At 56.2% G+C, this 20,904-nt stretch overlaps 1 protein-coding gene across 3 annotated transcripts in view; it reads left to right on the plus strand.

Annotated features, from left to right (window-relative positions):
* Window positions 1–20,904, plus strand: part of GRM4 (glutamate metabotropic receptor 4) — a 102,082-nt gene that overhangs the window by 46,506 nt on the left and 34,672 nt on the right. For all 3 annotated transcript variants that reach the window (XM_060109691.1, XM_060109692.1, XM_060109693.1), the window contains exon 3: window positions 18,833–18,968. In XM_060109691.1, the coding sequence (XP_059965674.1) occupies window positions 18,833–18,968 (136 nt within the window). The remainder of the gene's footprint in view (window positions 1–18,832; window positions 18,969–20,904) is intronic.

A 20,904-nucleotide genomic window follows, 5' to 3' on the forward strand; every position in this document is an offset into this window, starting at 1 on the left:
TGGTTGCAGCCCCTTTGTGAATCCCTGTCCTCCCTGCATGATGCAGTAGAGTGGAGGGCTTAAGAGCCCAGATGCTGGCTTGGCTACCATGAACTGTGCAATCTTGAGCAGTCACTTAGGGGCGCTGGGCCTCAGTTTCCACCTCATGAAATGGGAATATTTATAGCACTTCCCTGGACTTCCCTGGTAGCCCAGGGGTTAGGACTCCGTGCTTCCATTACAGGCGGCCCAGGTTCGATCCCTGGTCAGGGAACTAAGATCCCGCAAGCCGTGCAGTGCTGCAGAAAAAAAAAAAAAAAAAAAAAAGAAGCACTTCCCTTCTAGCTTGCCATGAGCATTAAATGAGTTAATACATATAAAGCACTAACTAGCACAGTCTGGGCCCTGCACTAAGCACTAAGCTTCTGGAGGTGTAATTTTCATCATTATTCATCAGAGTGGGAAGTGGGGATCAGGACCCAGTTCTAGTCCTGGCTCTGTCTCTGGGTGGCTGTGTAACACTGGGCTGGTCACTTTCCCTCTCTGAGCCTCAGCTTCATCACCAATGTGAAGGCGATGGGTCAGGGGACCTCTGAGGTCCCCCGTGATGTGGGTCTTTGCATCTCTCACCCATCTCTCTTGGCTTTTCTGTCCTCACCACATGGAGGTCCGGGTACCATGGGGTTGGCCTCTGGCTTCTGCTGTGTCTATGTTCTTGAGCCCAGACCTGAGCCCACAGAGTAGCCACATCCACAGCATCTGTTTCCTCAGCCTCTTTGGCCTCTTTGGTTTTTTTTTTTTTTTTTTTTTACGTCTGAGCCTTTTGACAAACACATCTCTAAACCTGGTCTGAACCCCATTGTCTTCAAGTTCATTTTCCTGCCCTTGTTTCTTTTTCCTCCCCTTCCTTGAGCCTCTGCACTGGAGCACCTTGGGATCTATCCTCCGAGGCTCCCACATTTAGGGATCCCTTCCGATTTCTTCCCCTTTGTTCAAGAGCAGGTGGCAAAGGCCGTTGACCTTTCCCTGCCCCCCACCACCCCCAGCTCCAGTCTGGGCCTTGACCTCCAGGAAGCCCTCTTCACCTGTTTGCTGACTACTGGGTTTGAGCCTGTTTTCCTATCTGAGGCAGGGTTCTAGCACCCCCAGCCCCCCAATCTGAGCTTCTTGGAGGTGTCACCAAAGCAAGCCCCATCTCCCCTTTCCCTGCACTGTGGCTTCCTTCCCACCCTACCCTGAGGCTCGTACTTCAGGCCAGTATGGGGCTGCTGAGTGTCCTGGGTGGGTTCTGGTTTCAGCCTCATCCCCTACTCCTCTGTGACCTTAGGCAAGTCACTGCCCCTCCCCGAGCCTCCAGTTCTTCATCGTAAGACCAGGCAGGGGCTGTGCGCCTTTTTCAATGGGTGCACATGCATGTCATGGACACACAGAGGGATGCCCACAGCCATCTGTGCCTTATTATCCTGTGTCACCCACCCAGCCCTCTTCCCAGAGCCTTTGAGCCCCAGGCTCTGCCTCCTGCACCAGCTCCTCAGGCAGCCCGGCCTGGTCTGTGTGAAGACCCCTGGACCTCCTTTTGTTTTAATATACAATCTCTAGGGCACATTTCATTACCCATCCTCATTGAAGCTACCAGACCCTGGCCCCAGCTCCTACACAGCCGCCCTGAGTACTGTCCCTGTTTTACAGAGGAGGTGACCGTGGCTCAGGCTGCCCAAGGGCTGGTGCAGTCCCTCACATCTTGCCGGATGCAGAGCTGGGATTTGCATTCTGGTCTGTGTGACTCCCGGAGCTCAGCTGGAGGGAAGGAAGGTGGGTGGAGCCCGCCTTTCAATGAGGTGTCTGATGCCTTTCACCTGGCTTCTCCAGGGAAACGTTGGTGGGTCAGCCAGATGGATGGACCTCGGAGGACCCCCCCCTTCCCCCTCCCCCCCGACACCGCCGCACACAGAGGCCAGAGGTTCTCTCAGGGCCAGGGAAGGAGGAGGGGGAGCGGCTCCTGTGACGGACAATGTGTGTGTGACCGGAGTCACCAAGTCACGTGTGGCCTTGGATGAGCGTGTGAGGGGCTCTGTCTAAAAGTGGGTGTAACGGGGCCTGGAGATCAGGAGGAATGCATCCCCTGATGGTCACCTTTTCAGTGATGGCTTCCCTCGTGCTCCTGGGGTTTTTAGGGACTCAGAAGGAGAGAGTCCAGCCCTCCAGATCACAGAGCCTACTCTGGGGGGATGTGGCTGGTAAAGAGGGCAGTGGGGGGCATTTCTTCAGCCCTTTCACCCCTCACTTCTATACAGTAATTAATTCATTTGCACTATAGATATTTACTGAGCATCTATTATGTGCCAGGCGTTGAACCAGGACATGGGGGATACAGCAGTGAACTAAACAGATGAAGATCCCTGACCTTGTGAGCTCATGCTTGGGGAGAGAGATAGAGGCGGCTTATAGTAAACAAGTAAATACATCACCATATAATGGAATTTCAGATAGGAACTGATGGGCATTTCTGTGAAGAAAAACAAAGCAGCATAAGTAGACAGAAGGCGCAGGTAGGGGAGACTATAACACAGGTGGTCAAGGAAGGCTTTCCTGCAGAGGTGACATTCGGGCAGAGCCCTAAATAAAGCGAGGGAGTGAGCCATGCAGAGATCTGTGGGAAGAGTGCCTCAGGCAGGAGAATCAGCAAGTGCAAAGGCCCTGAGGTAGCAGCCTGCCTGGCATTTGGGGACTATAGCCAAGAAGAAGGAGCAGAGTGAATGAGGGGGAGAGAAGTAGAAGGGGAGGAGCATATCACAGGGGGCCTTCTGGGCCACTGTGAGGACTTTGGCTTTTGCTTCGAGTGAGATGGGAACCATGGGAGCATTGTGAGCAGAAGAGGGACGTGAATGGACTTGGGTTTACTAGGATCCCTCTGGCCACTGTGTGGGGGAGAGACTGTGGGCCTGAGGCAGGAAGGCCAGTGAGGAGGCTACTGCTGTCCTCCAGGGTAGAAGGGACGATGACTGGGACCAAGGGGCTGGGAGTGGTGAGAAGAGACAGATCTGGGGTATGTTTTTTGTTTGTTTGTTTGTTTGTTTTTTGTGGTACGCGGGCCTCTCACCGTTGTGGCCTCTCTCGTTGCGGAGCACAGGCTCCGGACGTGCAGGCTCAGCGGCCATGGCTCACGGGCCCAGCCGCTCCGCGGCATGTGGGATCTTCCCGGACCGGGGCACGAACCCGTGTCCCCTGCATCGGCAGGCGGACTCTCAACCACTGCACCACCAGGGAAGCCCTGGGGTATGTTTTGAAGCTCGAGCCCACAGGACTTGCTCCCGGGTTGCGTGTGGGCAGAGGGCAGGGGCATCGCCCAGGCGTTCCTGGCTTCAGCACCATGGACAGCGCCAGCACCAGACACCGGGGAAGCCCTGGTTGGCTCAGGTCCCCAACAAACAAATGGCCGGTCCCTGGATGCTGATCGGAGCCTCATCTGTAAAGTGCTGGTCCCTTCCCCTCGATTTTGTTATCCGTTTCTCTTTTAGCCAAATATGTTTATTTCTGGGCACTGCTGCGCATCCATTTTGGGATGAGGCAGGTTTGAATGCAATTATATAGCTGGGATGAGAGGTTTGGAAGCAGTTGTCTCCAAAAATCTCTGCATCTGGCTAAATTATTGTATGGAGGGGGGTGCTAGGATGGGAACTGGGAGAAGGGGAGCTTCCTTGAGGAGGGGGTGATGGGAAGAGAGCCTTGAAGAACGGTGGGCCTGTCTCAGAGGAGCAGCAGGGTGCTCTGGGTAGGGGAGCTGAGTGACTGAATGTGCTTATTCATGATGCCCTCCTTCTGAGAGTGAGGAGGGGGCGGCATTCCTGACACTGAGCAGGGTAGGTCAGCCCATGGCAGACCGTGCTGACCCTCAGGGCTTCCATGGACTTGCTGTGTGTCTGTTCTTTGGCTCTCAGTTTCTCCAACTGTAAAATGGGGTAACTGTAGTCCCTACTGTGCTGGTTATTGTAAGAATGACAAAAATGGGTGAATTAACCATCAGAAAGGCTAAGAAAGGGCTGGAGGGGTGAGGGGCTGCCTCTGAGGCCTCAGACCCCAAGGGTGAGCACTTGGCCTCTTCCTGGTTGGGTGCTCCCGGTCCCTTTGTGACCGTCCTCCTTGTTCTCCCTGACTCATGTGGCGGGTTATATCTGTGCCCCATTTTGCTGTAGACAGAATGATCATATGGATATTCTATGCAAATTCTCATTTTTAACGAGCCAGAAGAAAAGCTAACGACCATCTTGCAGGCGTATTGGGGCCCAAGGGAGGCCTTGGGATGGGGGAGGAAGCAGGGGACAAAGTGACAAGCAAGAGGAGAGAGGAGGGAGGAAGGGGAAAGGAAATGGAGCGGGGTTGGGGTGGACACAGTAGGGGCTGCAGAGTGGTGGAGGGGAAGCACGGGCTCTGTTTACCATCTCTTAGAACCTCTCTGCCCCATTTTAAGATGGGGAAACAGGCCCGGAGAGAGGTGGAAACGTGCCAGATACCCCAGAAGCTGGGAGAGAGAGAGAGAAAGGCAGAGGAGAGGGAGCAGATGGGCTGGAGAAAGGGAAGGTGGAGGCAGCTGGGACTAGGCTCTGGGACTCCGTTTCCTTATCTGTATGATGGTCGTAGCACCTAAGACGTGGGCTGATTAGGAGGAACTAATGAGAGAACATGTGCAAACATTATTCGACTGAAGAGGGCTGCCTGAATGTGAGGGGCCGTGGAGTAATGTGTGTGGGGGAGAGGGAGAGGGAGAGGATGGGGCAGGGGACCGAGTGGGGGCGACAGGAAGACGAGGGTGGAAGGACACGAGCTGGAGATGGGGGTAAGAGGCCTTCTGGACAATAGGCCAGCTCTTAATTAATTAGTCCATTCAGTCATTTGTTCATTCATTCATTCATTCATTCCTCAGCATCTATAGTCTACTTCATAGAGGGAAGTCAGCTCCCGGAGGGCAGGATTCTTGTCTGTCCTATCCGTGGCTGTCCCCGTAGTGCTGAGGGCAGCATCTGGCACCAGAAAGAGCTTAAATTGTAGCTGAATCAATGGATGTTCTGTGCCCGGCAGTGGGCCCAGCAGTGGCCATCTCCCTGGAGCTCAGAGGCATCTAGTCCAGTAATTTCCCTTCCCTGTGCTAAGTGCAGTGCTTGAGACATTGCGATTGTTACCGGCACCCAAGGGAGAAGGAGCCTGGGGACAACTCCGAAGGCTTCCTGGAGGAGGGGGCCTGAGATGAATCCTCGAGAACTGACAGAAGCCGACTTGAAGGAGTCTGGGAAGGGGAACTGGGCATAAAGGCAGAGGGAACAGTCTAGTGTTGGGAACTGCAGGTGCTCTTGGAGGTGGGGAGTGATGGGAGCTGAGGCCACAGGGCCTCAGGACTGCGCTGAGGGGTTTGGATTTTGCCCTGAGCCCTGAGGGAGGTGAGAGCCAGCGAAGGTGGGAGGGAGGGGTGGGCTGGGGTGGGATCAGTTTTGGTGGAGAGGTGGGGTGGCCAGGCTGGGCAGGCTGAGGTTTGCATGCAGGTGTGGGGCTCTGGTTTGGTCAGGCAATGTTGACAGGAGTCGGGGGGCACAGGGGTTTCGGGCCTGAGGGGTCAGCTGGCTGCTGCCAGGTGAGGCTGGACCTGCCCCCGGGGCATGGAGCCAGCCTGGAGAGAGGCCAGGGCTCTGGTTTAGATTAATTAAAAGACCTCTTAGCTCTGGGCAGTCCCACCGGGGCCGGAGTGCCTGGAGAGCATTTAAATGTCAACATAAATATGACAATGACCCGAGTCCTTCCTGATACTTAGTGTCCAGATTCCCAGATGTCCCTTGTATTATAACATGGGACAGTCTCTCACTGTGAAAAATGTCCGACCCCAAATGCCTATGGAGAGAAACTAGCAGATGGTAGCATCCCCTGCCCCAGCTCTGGCCTTCCACAGGAAGGGCAAGGTCAGCTGAGCACCATTCTCCCACCTCCCCTCCCCGGATGCCCTCCTGAGGCCCACTCAGGGTTGCTCCCAGGATCCAGGCCTGGAGTCCCCTTTCCAGCCCTCCCTGGTCCCTGTCTCTCCGCTCCCAGATCTGGCCAAGCAGGCCCCCAGGCTGTGGGGCCCCAAGCTTTTCCCCAACAGTGTCGGGAAAGCCTGGGGCAGGTTTTGGGGGGTGGGGTGAGTGCTTCTCCAGCTCAGGGCCACATCTGGGCCTCTGTCCCTGACCTTTGTCTACCAACTCTTAACTAACCCAAGTCCCAGGCAGCCCAGCACCTCAAGAAAGCCTCCGACGGTCCACAGGGTCGGGCTGGTGTCTGCGCTGTCCTCACTGCCCTCCTCCACCACAGCCAGTTTATGGAGCACACTCAGGCCCACCGTCTCATCCTCCTTCCCAGCCGGGGGCATCAGCAGCCCCATTTTCTGGCTGAGGAAGCGGAGGGCTCTCCCCAGGTACATCCAGAGCCAAGGCTGGGCCCAGACCCCCCCATTCCTTGCATTTCCTGTTGTTCTGCCATCAAAAGAGTCCGCCTGGAGGAGCCAGAGCCGGGCTCCTCACCATTCCTCCCCCTGCCCTGGCCTGAAGAGGACGGCTGGTGTGGGAGAGGGTCCAGGAGGACTTCATTACCCAGTGCCTGCTTGTGGCACGTTGCGGGGCCCTGAGCCCACCGCGGTGGGGAGACATGCTTGGCCTACCTGGGTAATTACATCTCAACATTTCATTTTGCTTGTCAGTTTCCACTTTCTGGGGATGTGGGCTCCTAAATATTTCATCCCAGCCTGCAGCTGCCTGTTCCTTTCTGGCCAAACCGCAGGCCCGGCTGCCGACCCTGAACCCTGGCCCCTCCCTGCCCAACTGAGCCTCGCTTCCTGTTCTGGGCTGGAGCTGGCCAGAGGTCATCTTCTCCATGCCCCTACCCCACACAGAGGTCTCTACCACCAGCCCAGTGCTGTCTTCTCTTCCCAAGGGATCTGGGGTGAAGAGGCCAGACAGACAACATTGCCAGAAATTAGGCTCAGTTCAGCCAACATTGATTGAACACCTCCTGTATGCCTGACACTCTGCTGGAAACCAGGGAGTTAGGAAAGAGAAAGATACAGTCAAGAAAGAAAGCCCCTTGAAGGGGCTTATGGGCTAATGGAGGAAACGGACAACAGTGTTATAACAGCAAACACTTATTGAGTACTTATGTGCCAGGCACTGTTACACGTCTTAACTCACTTATTCTTCATGCTTTGTTATGAGGAGACAAGGCCCAGAGAGGTGAGTAACTTGTCCAGAGTCACACAGCTAACAAGTGGCAGAGCCAGGATCTGAACTCAGGCAACCTGGTTCCAGCCTTCATGCCCTGAAGCACTAGAGTCACAAACCGACAGCCTAGGCAGAGGATGGCAGGTGCCAGCGGAGAGGGGTGAGGTGAGAGCCGGGGTGGGCAGTGATGAGTCCCCACTCTGGGATGTTTTCTGGGGGAGGAGGTGGAGAAACTGAGCCCCGAGGTGGGGTTGGGCAGGTGGGGAAGCAGGAGGGGTATTTCTGGCAGAGGGACCAGCAAAAGCTCCAGGGTGGGAAAATTTGAGTTGCGTTGGAGAAAGTGGTCTTGCTGTAGAGTGTGGAGTGAGGCTGAGGAAGGGGCTGAAAAGCTGCTATGTGATCTCAGCCCCTAGATGTGTCACTGGAGCGGGCTGTCTTGTTCTGAAAGGGGTTTTTCAGCAAAGGACTCTGAGCTAACACTCAGCAGTCCTGTTTCTGGCTGCTGGCTGGCCTGACTTGCTGCATAAGCCTTGGGCAGACTCCTTTCCCTCTCTGAACAAAACCTGAGGAATGGGCGGGCTTCCCTCAGTTGAAGAATGCCCGGTATGGCCACTGAGAGTGGGGGGAGGTGGGCCTGCGGGGCAGGGGTCTCCTGGGGGGCCTTGGGGTGGGGGCGGGCCAGAAATCAGTCTCAGGGCCCCTCCCCCCTCAGTCCCCTCCTGCCACCACCTGCCTCAAACACCTTTGCTTCCTTCTCTCTCTCTCTCTCTCTCTCCTTTTTTCTGCTTTTCTCGCTTCAAACGTGTTTTACCTAAATGGGTTTGTGTTAAGATATTAGGTCGATCACTCAGCAAATTTCCCTCTGCTCAGAGCTGAGCACCATGAATAATGCAGCTCTGAACAGCTTGCGCTGCTAGCGGCCTCCCAGCGAGGGGACAGCAGCACTCAGCTCGGGCTCTGAGCCCCACAGCTGCCCTGGCTGGTCCCCCACAGCCTGACTCCTCCCCCTCCCCAAAATATCCCCCCAGGGGGCAGGCCTGTCCACAGGTGATCCTTTTAATCCTTGCAACACCCCTGCCACGTCTGGGGAGTGGCGAGAATGCCCTCCCATTTTACAGACCCAGATGTGGAGGTTCAGAGAGGTTGGGTGACTTGGCTCTTATCACGTAAGGGATTGAGGTGGGATGAGGGCCCCATCTGTGCCCAGCCTTGGCCTCCTGTGTCACAGCAGGCCAGCTCTCTGATGCCTGTGCCCCCTGTATCTGCAGGTCCAGCCTGATTCTCTATGGGAGCAGGTGGGTGTGAGTGGACAGCCTGGTTTCAGAGGAAAGTTGAGGACTTTGCCCTGATGGGGGCACTGAGGCTCCTCGGTAAATAGTTGTACCCCTCCACCCAGTCGCTACCCCATCTCCGTTAGCACCCCCCAGCCAGGCTCCCCTGCACCAGTAGCAAAGGTGAGGTGTTGATGGTGCTAAGGTGTGGCCGGGCTGGCTGGTGGAGATGTGGACAGCTGACTTGTGTGCCTGGGTCTGTGGCTGTGGGGCTGTGTGGAGGGTGTGACTTTGGGAGGTTGGGCGTGGTGAGTGTAGCTGTGTGGGGCGGTGTGATTAGTGTGTGAGCCTGTGTGGCTGTGAGATTGTGTGAGGTTGTAGTGATGTGTGGTATGTGATTGTGTGAGGGTGTGTGTCACCACGTGTGTGTGGCGGGATGGGGCTGGGAGTGATGCAGGGGTGGGGAGATGAGCTGAGCGTGTTCAGGAAAGAAAGGATGTGTGTCCTGCCTTGGATAGTCCCTGGGCCCCAGGTTCTGCCCAGCACTCTGTCCCTGGGGACAGCTCTCAGTTTCAGCTGGTGTCTCTGGTCCCCAGAGCATCTCTCACCAGCCCTGGGTCCTGACCCAAACTGGGTGATGAGTTCCCTGCCCCCTGCCTCAGCAGCCCCCACCCCCACTAGGACTTGCTCCCCAGCGGCTTTAGCTCCAGGAGGCCAACCCAGGCCTTCACAAACACCATCGCATTTGACCCTCACTCCAGCCCCACCGGGCTTTTTTTTCCCATTTTACTGATGGGAAGCCTGATGCTCAGAGAGGCTAAGTAACTTGTCGAAAGTCACACAGCCAGGAAGCAGTGGAGCAGGCATCTTCCCCTCTGTCTCAGACTGGAGGGGAGGGGAAAGCTGAGAGCAGGTGCAGTATCCACGCTTTGCACAAACCTTTGATGGGGTATATCAGGGAGACACCTGTAGGTGGGAAACCGGAGTGACTGTTTCCCCCTCATTGTCCCTTGGTACCTGGGTCTTCCTGGCTCCAGCCAAATCTCTCACAGTGGGCCCACCGTGTCCACAGGGCTGGAGTCGCCCTGCCCTCATGCCCTTCTCTAGTGGCCCAGCTATCTTCGGCTCTGGGCCCTTGGGGCCCGGCCAGTTTGCATGGCTATCTTATACTTCTCCACTTGTTCTTTTTGCATGTGCATTTCTTGAGCGCTCGTAGCAAGGAATTTGCATCTAGGTGGAGAAGTAAATTCCCAACAGAAGGCAGGACTGAGAGAGAGGTCCTGGTGTGCATGACGCCCAGCACCACGTGTACTTGGAGCTCACCAATGTGTCCTGCAGGCGCTGTGCATGGATAACCTTTGCAGCCCAGAGCCCGGCACAAAATGGGTGCCCAGAGCCTGTGCATGCAGACATTCGGGCACTCCGTGTGACCAGGTGGTGGCTCAGAGGGGAGGTCATCGTGGGCTTTGGGGGTCAGGGAGGTTCCCAAAGGAAGCGGGAAGGTTTGAGCAGGCGGCTGCCTCAGGTTCCTACAGAGCCTCTGCCCCTCTGCCCGTGCCAGCGGCTCCTGCCCCGCCAGCCCTCCCATCCCTGTCAGTCGGGCACTCAGTGACTCATTCAGCTGGCAAGCGTGGGTCACTGCCTGACCCGAGCAGGCACAGCATGTGTGCTGGGCCCCATGAGGGATGGGGTGGAGAGACAGACACCGAGGAGAAACTGGGGCCCAGCAAGGGAAGGGCTGGCCGAGGGAACAGCCTCTGCTAAGGCCCGTTGGGGCAGCAGATGTGGTCAGATGGTGGATTTTTGTAGAGACCAGACCTGAGGAGGAGATGTGGCCTTGAATGTCACACACACACACACACATGCACAAACACACACACACGAACGGGTGGGGAACCACCAAGGGTTGCAGGCAGGGAGCCATGTGTCAGAGGGATTTGTGCTTTAGAAAGAGGATGAAGTGGACACCGGAGGGTGGGGAGTTGGACCGGGAGTGGAGCAGACAGGGGGATGGTGGCTGTGAACCAGGCTTGAGCTGCCTCCCGGAGAGCCCTCAAGCCCTCTGTGGAGCCAGAGCCAGCCAGAGTGCGGGTCCACCCCTCTCTGTGCCCCCCAGCTCTGCTCACCCCGGACAACCACAGGTTAGGAGACATTCACTCAGGACCTGGGTGCCTTCCTGACCTCAGACGCCCTTTTAGCCACAGCTCTGCTGCCTGGAATCTGCCATATGGCTCCATTTACTTAGACAAGGACTTCCTTCCCGGTTGAAAACAAAAGTAACACCATGTTAGTCACTAAGCCCTCTGAGTAACTCCCTTTCCTGAGAGCAGGTTTGGGGAGAGGGCCTGGCTTTGGAGTGGGAGACAAAGAAGGGAAGACCAGGGAGAAAGACCTCTGTGTGTGAGTGTGTGTGTGTGTGTGTGTGTGTGTGTGAGGCTATACAGTCCAGGGTAACTCCCAGCCTCCTTCTTGCCTTCCCCCCAATTCCCTCTCTGGCAGGAACCTAGTGGAGCCTGGGGGACCCCCTTGGGTTGTTAACAATCCCCATTTTCTCTCCATGTTGCAATTTGCTGCCTTCACATTTTGCCATAATGTAGATTTTTTCCACTTGATTTCCTAGGATTTGTCTTTCATTGTTTTTCTCCCTTTTTAAATTTAAAAAGACAAAAAAAATAGGAAAGAAAGAAAAAGAAAAGGGAAAGAGAGAGAGAGGAGAAGAGCCCAGTCTTACTGGTCTCCTGCACTGTTTGTCTTCAGGGAAATTGCTCGACGCTCTGGAGGAGGATTTTCTCCCCCCTGGTCTGGAGCCCAGAGCCCGGGCTGCTGCTTGGGATGAGGGAACAGCCTGGGTTGCAGAATGTGATCCCAGGGCCCTGGGTGTTAGAGCAAGAGGGCTTTGGAGCTGTGGACATGGAGCCCTGTCTGGGTCACCTCGCTGCCCACTGCCTGCGGGCTGGCTGCTTAGCTGCTTCCTGGCGAGGGTAGGTCTCTTGGTGAGTGAGAGAATGAAGGATGGGGGAACAAGAGGATTCCCAAGCCTGGAGGATGTGGCTGAGGGCTCTGGGAAGGCACAGGGGAGCCCAGGTCCCTGATTGCCCCCCACCTGGGGTGAGCTTGGGCAGAAGCGGGCTGCTCCAGGAGGAGGCTTTTTCTTTTTGCCTGCTCTGGGCCACCAGGCTAGGCTCAGCCCACAAGTTGGCGTGTTGTGAAGGCAGGGGGTCTGGGGGCTGCTTGGAGCGAGTGGGGAGGACTTATTTAGATGGGTGGAGTGGAGAGAGCCATCCCGTGGGGGACAGGGAGGCGCCAAGAGAAGAAGGAAGCTGAGCACAGGTGCAGTGATCCTACCTGGTGTAACCCGAGTCCACCAGGACATTAGGGAGACACCTCAGGCGGGAAACTGGGCTGATGACCAACCCCCCCGCCCCCCCGCTGAGTCCTTAGTGCCTGCAGATCTCCGTGGCCCTGCCCTCAAATAAGCTCCCTGGGTCATCTGTGCTGATGGAGGGAGCCAAGTGTGGACAATCCCACGCAGCGAAGGGTAGAAAAATGAGGGCATTTCAGCAGCGATCTCTCACCTGCAGGTGGAATTTACAAGTCCAAAGTGTCTTCAATTCCTGGCTCTCAGGACAGGCAGTAGCTCCTGAGTCGAGTCCACATCTGCTGCTGCCACTGCGTGGCCCGGCATCCCTGCCCCCTAGGATGCAGCCCCCAGCCTCCCTCCATCACTTCACTCCACTTGTTTCCTCCTCTGCCCTGCGATGAGAGCTGTATGGGAGGAGGGGCTCTGTCCTCCTCATGGCTGCATCCCAGCATCCAAACGGTGCTCAGTAAACACTTGTGGACTCAGTGAAGGAAAAGCAGCGCTAGCACGCAGGACCGGGTGCGTTGTTGGATGGCTGGTGTCTGGGGAAGTGTGCGGTGGGCCGGGCACCCAGGGGGCCTCCCCCACCACCAGTGTGGCCAGCAGTGCTGTCTCCTGAGCCCCTCCTGGGGCTGGTCGCTCTCTCTTCCTGTCTTGCTTCCAGCTAGACTGAGCTCCCAAGGAAGGGGTTTTACTTGCTATTGTTTCTTTCTTTTCTTTTGAATTTTATTTATCTATTTATTTATTTTTGGCTGTGTTGGGTCTTCGTTGCTGCGCGTGGGCTTTCTCTAGTTGCAGCGAGTGGGGGCCACTCTTCCTTGCGGTGCACGGGCTTCTCATCGTGGTGGCTTCTCTTGTTGCGCAGCACGGGCTCTAGGCGTGTGGGCTTCAGTAGTTGTGGCTCGCGGGCTCAGTAGTTGCAGCTTACGGGCTCTAGAGCTCAGGCTCAGTAGATGTGGCCCACGGGCTTAGTTGCTCTGTGGCATGTGGGATCTTCCCAGAGCAGGGCTCGAACCCGTGTCCCCTGCATTGGCAGGCAGATTCTTAACCACTGCGCCACCAGGGAAGCCCTCTTTTTTTTTTTTAATTAATTTATTTTGTTGGCTGCGTTGGGTCTTTGTTGCTGCACGCAGGCTTTCTTTAGTTGTGGTGAGCAGAGGCTCCTCTTCATTGCAGTGCGCGAGCTTCTCATTGCAGTGGCTTCTCGTTGCAGAGCACGAGCTCTAGGTGCGCGGGCTTCAGTAGCTCTGGCACGCAGGCTGCAGTAGTTGTGGCACGCAGGCTCAGTAGTTGTGGCTCATGGGCTCTAGAGCGCAGGCCCAGTAGTTGTGGCGCACAGGCTTAGTTGCTCCATGGCACGTGGGATCTTCCTGGACCAGGGCTCGAACCCGTGTCCCCTGCATTGGCAGGCGGATTCTTAACCACTGTGCCACTAGGGCAGTCCCTACTTGCTATTGTTTCTTAAGGACCAAATGTGCCAGGAACTGAGCAGGACACTTCTTGAATGAATGAATGAATGAATGAACAAATGAACAAACAAACACGCAGAGCCGGCCCTGCCCTTGGGGAGTGCAGCTGGAGGCAGACACTGACACAGATTTTGGCTAGACCCAGAGAACACCGGGAAAGGTCACCAGACTGCACATGGAAAGAGCACAGAGACCACAAAATGCAAGAGGAAACCCATATCAAGTTTCACTAGTGGAGTCTCCATGTCACGTTCAAGTCAGGGCAGGTGCCTGGAGCCTGGGGGAGGCGCAGGGTTCCAGTGCCAGGGAGGGCTGGCCAGGAAAGAGCCTGTCCTCGGGGGGAGGTAGGATTTCGGGAGCCAGATGGCCGGTAGGAGGAGGGCAGCCTCAGGTGGGCTCCCCATGTGCTTCCCCTCCAGTGTTCTGTGGATTCCACCGGGCCGGGAGTGGCCGAGTGACCCCGTGTCACGGATGCACAAAGAGGCTCAGGGCAGCGCACACAGGGACTGAATGGCTTCACTGTCACTCGTGTCTGAAAGTTTGGTCTGGCCTGGGTTCTGGGGTCCACATTTACCAAGCATTTACATCTTTACATCTTGTATTTGCTTCTGATTTTTTTTTTCAAGAAATAAAATGGGGATTTTCTGGGAGCCCTTTCACGGAGCCCTCAGTCTTGTTCCATCCCTGCCTCCCTTGAGGTACCCACGACTCTGAAGGGGATGAGTTCCCTTCTTGTCCCCGTTTAGTCATTCAACAAGCATTTACGGAGCACCTAATGTGTGCCAGGCACTGGGATATCGCAGTGCATACAGTAGAACAAATCTGCCTTCATGCAGCTTTTGCTCATATATATGTGTGTGTCCATATAGAATAAATCTTATTAATATGGCTTTTAATTTCTACATTAATGGGACAGATTGTGCTGCACTTTGCTTTATCACCCAACTTTATGTTTTCAGGGTTTTGTCGTGCTGATACACGAGAGCTGTTTTATGAATCTTAGCTACATAATATTCCATTGTGCAAACACACCACAGATTAACCATTCTTCTGCTGTAACATATTTAAGTGGTCTCCATTTTTTTGCTGTTTCGAACAGCGCCACAGTGACCGTCTTTGGGCACGTTCCCTTGCACCTGTGTGTGACTTCCTCTGGGAAGGCTGTGGAGGGGGACACGCTGGCTTGTAGGATTCTAGACCCCCTGGGGCAGTCTGCCCTCAGTCTCCTTGTTCCCAGAGCACTTGGGCCAGGAGCTCTCCAAGGTCCCTACTGCCCCCAGGCACTCAGAGGCTCCTGGCAAGTGCTTGTGGCTTCCTGGCCCTGCACGGAGGCACTCGCTGGGCGGATGGTGGAGCTTGCAGCTGACATGTGGCAACTGGTGCTGGACAGGGGGCTGGGGCTGTGTGTGGGGTGAGGGGCTTGCCAAGAGTGACCCAGGAAGGCCTAGGGGAGCCACGGGGAACCCCAGACTCCTTCATGCCCCCCTTCTATTTTTTTATTTTATTTTATTTTTTAATTTTTTGCGGTATGCAGGCCTCTCACTGTTGTGGCCTCTCCCGTTGCGGAGCACAGGCTCCGGACGCGCAGGCTCAGCGGCCATGGCTCACGGGCCCAGCCGCTCCGCGGCATGTGGGATCTTCCCGGACCAGGGCATGAACCCGTGTCCCCTGCATCGGCAGGCGGACTCTCAACCACTGCACCACCAGGGAAGCCCTGCCCCCCTTCTTATAATCCTGTTCCTGGAGCCTGGGACAGGTGGAGTGTTCCAGCTTCTGTGCAGAGATAGGGCATGGGCTCGTTCCTTGCTGCTTGGGTTTAATTTGATTACATTTGCTCTCAGTATGGACTCATGGATTTTTTTTTTTTTTATCCAAAGAGAGAGTCCGTGTGGTAAAGGAGGAGGGGTGCGGAGAAGTGCCCCCGCCCTGGTGGAGAGGTTTGAAGAGGGCGTCCCAGGGGAGTGCTAGTCATGGTCCCCACAGTGATGGGGCTGCAGAGGCAGGGGCTGGACATGGGAGGGCTGGCGGGCTTGACATGAGACTTGGGATCTTCCCAGGGGTGGGGAGGGGCTGCAGGAGATGGGAGTTAACAGAGACCCAGCGACTGGGGCCTTCCCTTTCTCTGCCGGAGGGAGGCTCTGGACACAGACCTGGATTACAGGCCCACTGACCGGCCATGTGACCTCCGTCAGGCTACTTAGCACCTCCGAGCCTCAGTTTCCACATCTGTAAGATGGGGCCATTAGCCCCTGCCCCAGGTTGTGTGAGGATTCACTGAGTGCCAGACATGCCGTGGGTGCTTAGTAAATGCGGTCCCTCTTGGGCCACTCCAGTCCTCTCTGGCTGTGGCCTGGGGTCAGGAGGGCCATGGAGACACTTGGTTTCTCACTGTGGGGCCAATGACACGAGTGGTACTTAGCCCAGGGTAAGCCCTGTGCCCAGCCGTAGTTACGGGTCCCGGCTGGTCCCTGACTCCACGTGACCAGCCGTGACACATTGGACTGGGCGAAGGGGTGGTCTCGGGAGCCAGACAGCCTACATTCAAACCCCACTCTGTGCCTGACTGTGTGACCTTGGGGAAGCCACTTAACCTCTCTGCATTTCTGCCTCCTCATCTCTAAATTGGAGCTATGCTGATGATACTGACCTCAGATGAGTGAATCCATGCAAAATGTGCAGAATAATATTCAAAGGCATTAGGCACTTTATAAACGTTCACTGGTATTGAGCTCTGCATAAACCCCCAAACTCCCCTCCAGTGCCCCCACCCTTGTGGTTGTAAGAATATCGCATCCCGCTCAGACCAGCTCTCATCTCGAGTACCTTGTGACTCGCTCACATTTGAGCTGACCGAGCTGTGGTCACCTAATTCTTCTTTCACCAGCAAAACGAAGCCTGCAAGATATACCCTGGCGTGTCAGGTGGGGCCATCCTATGGAAGTTCTTAGGGGAGCATTGCCCAGAAATATGACTTAATCTAAAAGTTTCTCCCTCCTTGAGAACAATTAACTCCTATTCTATGCCTGCCTCCCCTCTGCCCCTTGGCCCCCTCCTCCCTCCTGGAGCCAGGTGGCACATCCTAACCCCTCAGCCAGCCTCCTCCTCTTGTCCATCTGTCTCCCCAGATGGGGGGCGGGAAATGTAGCAATTGGCCCAATTTCTAACTGGAAAGGAACCATATGGAAGGTGTACCTGGGAGCTGAGTGTCTGCCCGGCTGCTGTTAGGGCAGAGCCAGCGCTGTGGGCAGCAGACTGGCTCCCCGGGCTCTCTCTCTGTGAGCTGGGACCGGAGGGGCCCTGTCCTGCCCCCAGACCCTCCCTCCTTCTCTCCTTCTCTCCCTCCCCCATGAGCCCCTGGTAGGCCTGCTTTTCTCCTGTGCTTGGGGCTTCTTTGGGTGTCTTAGGAGGTCTTGAGGAGCTTGGTCTGCACGGAAGTGGCAGAAAGTAAGAGAGGTGGGTGCTGGTCAGGGCACGGGGCAGAGGGCCGTGGCTGCCTTGCCTGGTGCAGAGAGCCAGGGGGTCTACTTTCCTGGCAATGTGAGAATGTGTCTGTGTCGTGTGGCTCCAGGCCTTGCAGGTGCCTGGCACAGAGCAGCCCCCATTCTAGTGTGAGTACGTTGTTCTCCCAGAATGCCCCACCCCCCGGCTGCTTGCGCCTCCTCCTGCTAAGACTCAGCTCAGGGTCACCGCCCTTGGGCAACCTTCCCTGGTTGCCACCTACGCCCAGGAGTAGAGGGCCCTTCTTGGGTGGAGCTGGGTGCTGGCACCTTTCCCCGGGGGGCAGGTGGGTGTGTTACATCTCCCTGTGCTGGGACCCCCTTGCAGCCAGTCCTCCACGCAGAGGTGCGTGGAGTCTGCGCAGAAGGCTCAGGTGACCCCGGCCTGGACTGAGAAGCCATTCAAAGGCTCGGGGGTGCCCAGGGGTGACAGCCAGGTGCCCAGCCAAGGTGGATAGTTTGGCTGGGCCCTAAAGGGCTCCTGTGTGAGGTGGAGTTGGGCTGAGACCCTTGAGTGGGACTCAGAGGAAGGTACTGGTCTCAGATAAAGGATCTGCTTTCATCAAGAGTAATCCCTCATGTTTTTCCATCAGCTGAGCCCTGACTCTGCCACCTGGGGTCCTGGGGGGGTCTTACTCCCTGGAGGCCCCCCCATTCTGTACCTCAGTAGGGCAGGGAATTGTGTGGCTTTGGGTAAACCACTTCTCTTTTCTGAGCCTCGGTTTCCTCATCTGTCAAATGCAGTTGATAGAAACAGTGGTCCACAGTGCTTTTGTAGCAGGAGATGAGGGGAGATTGAAATACAGGCATGATACCTGTCCCCCGCCAGCACTGGAGAGACACGTCTGAGGCTGGGGACTGGCTGGGTGAAGTGGAAAGTGCTCCCAGGGTTTCTGTTAGCCACATGGCCTGGCTGTGAATTCCGGGGTGTGTTGACTGCATCCTGGCTCCTGCAGACTTGGGGGCTGGGCTTCTTGCAGAGGCATGAGCTTGAGAGGCAGGTAGGCCCTGGGTCCCCTCCCCCAGGACCCAGCCAGGTAGGTGGTGGCCCAGAGAAGAAGGAGTGACAGCAGGGCCCCTAAAGACCTTCTGACCCCAATCAGAGCTCTTCCAGTCCCTCCACCCAAAGCACTCAGGTTAGAATGACCTTCGGAGGCTCTCCTGAGCTCCCTGCTGGGAATCTGATCACAAAAAGATGGGCGGGGCCTCGAGTATCAAGGCACCCTGCCAGGCCAGGGTGGGAGCTGGAGAGACTTACACACTGAGCAGCCTGTGGGTTCCTGGAAGGGAACCTGGGAAGACCTAGATGAGGACAGTAGCTGGGTTTGCAGCATTGCTGCCCAGGATGTGTGGGCACGAGTCAGCAGCCGTGCGCACTGCTCTTACCAAGGGGCCTGTTGATGAGCATGGGGCCCGGGGACAAGAGCCCTGGTTGGCATGTGTGGATGTGGGTGCCAGAGGCACTAATGGCCCAGTGTGGGCAATTTGCTCTCGTTCTCAGACTTACTCCTCCAAAAAGCCTTATGAGGTGGTTACATTGAAAAGAACCAATGTTTACTGAGCACTTACTATGTGCCAGATATTATTGTATTTATATGCATGAACACACTTAGCTTTATAACAACTCTATGAAATAGGTAGTATCATTTTGTAGATGATGTATTTGAGGCACAGAGAAGTTCAGTAACCAGCCCGAGACCACACAGTGGTAAGTAGCAGAGCTGAGATTTGAACCCAGGCAGTCTAGCTTTAAGCACAATGCTGCATTGCCTCTTGCTAACAACCTATTTTATTTATGAAAACTGAGGCACAGAGAACCTAAGTGACATGTCCAGGGTCACCAAGCTTGTGAGTTGTGGAGCCGAAATTCCCACTGTGGCTATTCTGACTGCACAGCCCGTGCCCAGAGATGGGGACCTGGGAGCTAAGAGTCAGGCTACAGGGCCGTGAGCAGCCCCCAGGAGTGTGGGTTGGGGGAGAGACTCTGTCTGCCCCAGGCTGACTGGTGCCCTTCTTGCAGGGGGTGTGTGCATTGCCCAGTCGGTCAAGATACCACGGGAACCCAAGCCTGGGGAGTTCGACAAGATCATCCGGCGCCTCCTGGAGACCTCGAACGCCAGGGCAGTCATCATCTTTGCCAATGAGGATGATATCAGGTGAGGGCAGGTGGGGCTTGGGGCGGGGCTTGGGAGCTGGGGATCCCTGCTGGAGACCTTCCTAGGCAAGCCTGACCCACCCTGGAGTCCAGTGAGATGGGGTGGGCCAGTGAGTGGGTGGTGGGGAGACCCTTCTGGCTGGGGCACAGGCTACTGCTAAAGGGCTCCCCTTCCCCTTGCTGTTTCCTGCATCTATTCTACCAACTGGGGATGGTAAGCACGTACTTTTACAGAGGGGCTAAGGCCGTGGGCTTGGGGTCAGAGCACCTAGGTTCCTCGCCTGCTCTCCTTCCTACTAGCTGTGTGACCTCAGGCAAGTTTCTCAACCTCTCAGGGCTTCTATTCTGCTTTAAAAAAAAAAAAAGAGAGAAGCTAATTATGCTTGCTTGATGGTGTTGCTTGAGTATTGAATGCAGGAATGTGCATAAGGGGCTTAGAGCAGAGGCTGGCAAGGTTGGCCACCTCTCAGCCCCTCCCTCCTTTCTTCGGTGAGCTCAGAGTAGAGGGAAGAGGCCTGGGCTGAGGTTTTAGTCCTGATTTGGGCACACACTCACTGTGGGCAGTAATGTCCCCTCCCTGGTCCTCAGTCTCCACATCTTCAGATTGGGGGCAGGTGGACTCCAGGTGCCAGAACCATGCAGTGCAGAAACCCTGGACCACCCCACCTCTCTGCACATCTGCCCCTGGGTCCTGAGTCGCAAGTCAGAAACGCAGGTACCCTTAAAAGATGACCCCTGAGCACCCCTCCTAACCCACTTCCCTTCTTCCTGCCTTTTCTCTCACTACTACCCCTCTGAGACTGTATGTTAGGGCCAAGAGGGGCCAGCCTCCTTGATTCCCTAGTCTCAGTGGGAGACACAGCCCCTGCTCAGAGTCTGACTGGCAGAGGAGATGCGGTTCTCCCCAGGCCTCCTCCCTCAGATAGTTGGCCTGAGCTGTCAGAGCCCGCTGTGCCCTCCGGTCGACCTGCCCGCCTGCCTAGCCCAGCCTGCCCGGTCCGCCCCCCGTGCATCCCCCTCCCCATTGCTAACCAGCATCTTCTCTGGGTCGCATTCTTTCCAGCACTCTTTCCCACTTGTGAAGACCCCATCCTGGACTCCAGAGTTTCAGCAAAACAGATATCCCCCCAGGAGACATTGTCGGGTCCCTGGAGGGGTGGAAGGGGGGAGTTCGGGAAGGTCATTAAGGCCTCAAAAGCCACAAGGACCAGCTCTAGTAGGTGTTTCTCAGGCCTCGAAGGACCAGGGCGTGGGAGTCCTCAGGATCCATCTGGCAGCTCCAAGCTGAAAACAGAGGCTGCTCCTGACCCCCTCAAAGCTTTCAGGTCCCCTAAATTCCTATTGCCACAGGTCCGCTGGCAACAGGGGCAGGAGGGGCTCCTTCTGAGCTCTTTCCCTCCCTGCAGTCACCAGTCGCTGCCCCCCTGCCCCCACTCCCACCCCAGAGCCCAGCACTACTTGGGTCCCACTGCGCCCTGGGACGCATCCCACTCCAGGCCTCCCGTGTGACTCTGATGGACCCACACGTGGGGAGGGGAAGATGAAGGGGCCACGTGTCCCAGAGAAGAGGCCCCTGGGAGAGCGGGGAAGGGGCCTGAGACTGACTCCCTGAGGAGCTGCGGGGGGTAGGGTGGTGTGAGGGAGGGGGGGCGCATTTCTGGAAATCCACAGGCGTTTCAGAAGCAAACAGAAGTAAAAATAAACCCAGGTGACTTTACAGAGATGGAGTCTTGGCAGCTCTGGTCATCTCTGGCTGGCCGGATGCAGGCGGGTATTAATAGGCTGTGGTGTGGGTTCTGAGGGCAGCCTCACCTACAATTACTGGGCCTTGCCTGGGCTGCGGCAGCTTTGGGGGTCTGGGAACGTCCATCAGGAGACGATGGAGGAGGGCAGGTGTGGGCCCCGGGGCTGGGAAACATGTCTCTCCCTGGCAGCCC

The sequence above is a fragment of the Mesoplodon densirostris genome, chromosome 10 (assembly GCF_025265405.1).
Source record: "Mesoplodon densirostris isolate mMesDen1 chromosome 10, mMesDen1 primary haplotype, whole genome shotgun sequence".
In the NCBI taxonomy this organism is placed as follows: domain Eukaryota; kingdom Metazoa; phylum Chordata; class Mammalia; order Artiodactyla; family Ziphiidae; genus Mesoplodon; species Mesoplodon densirostris.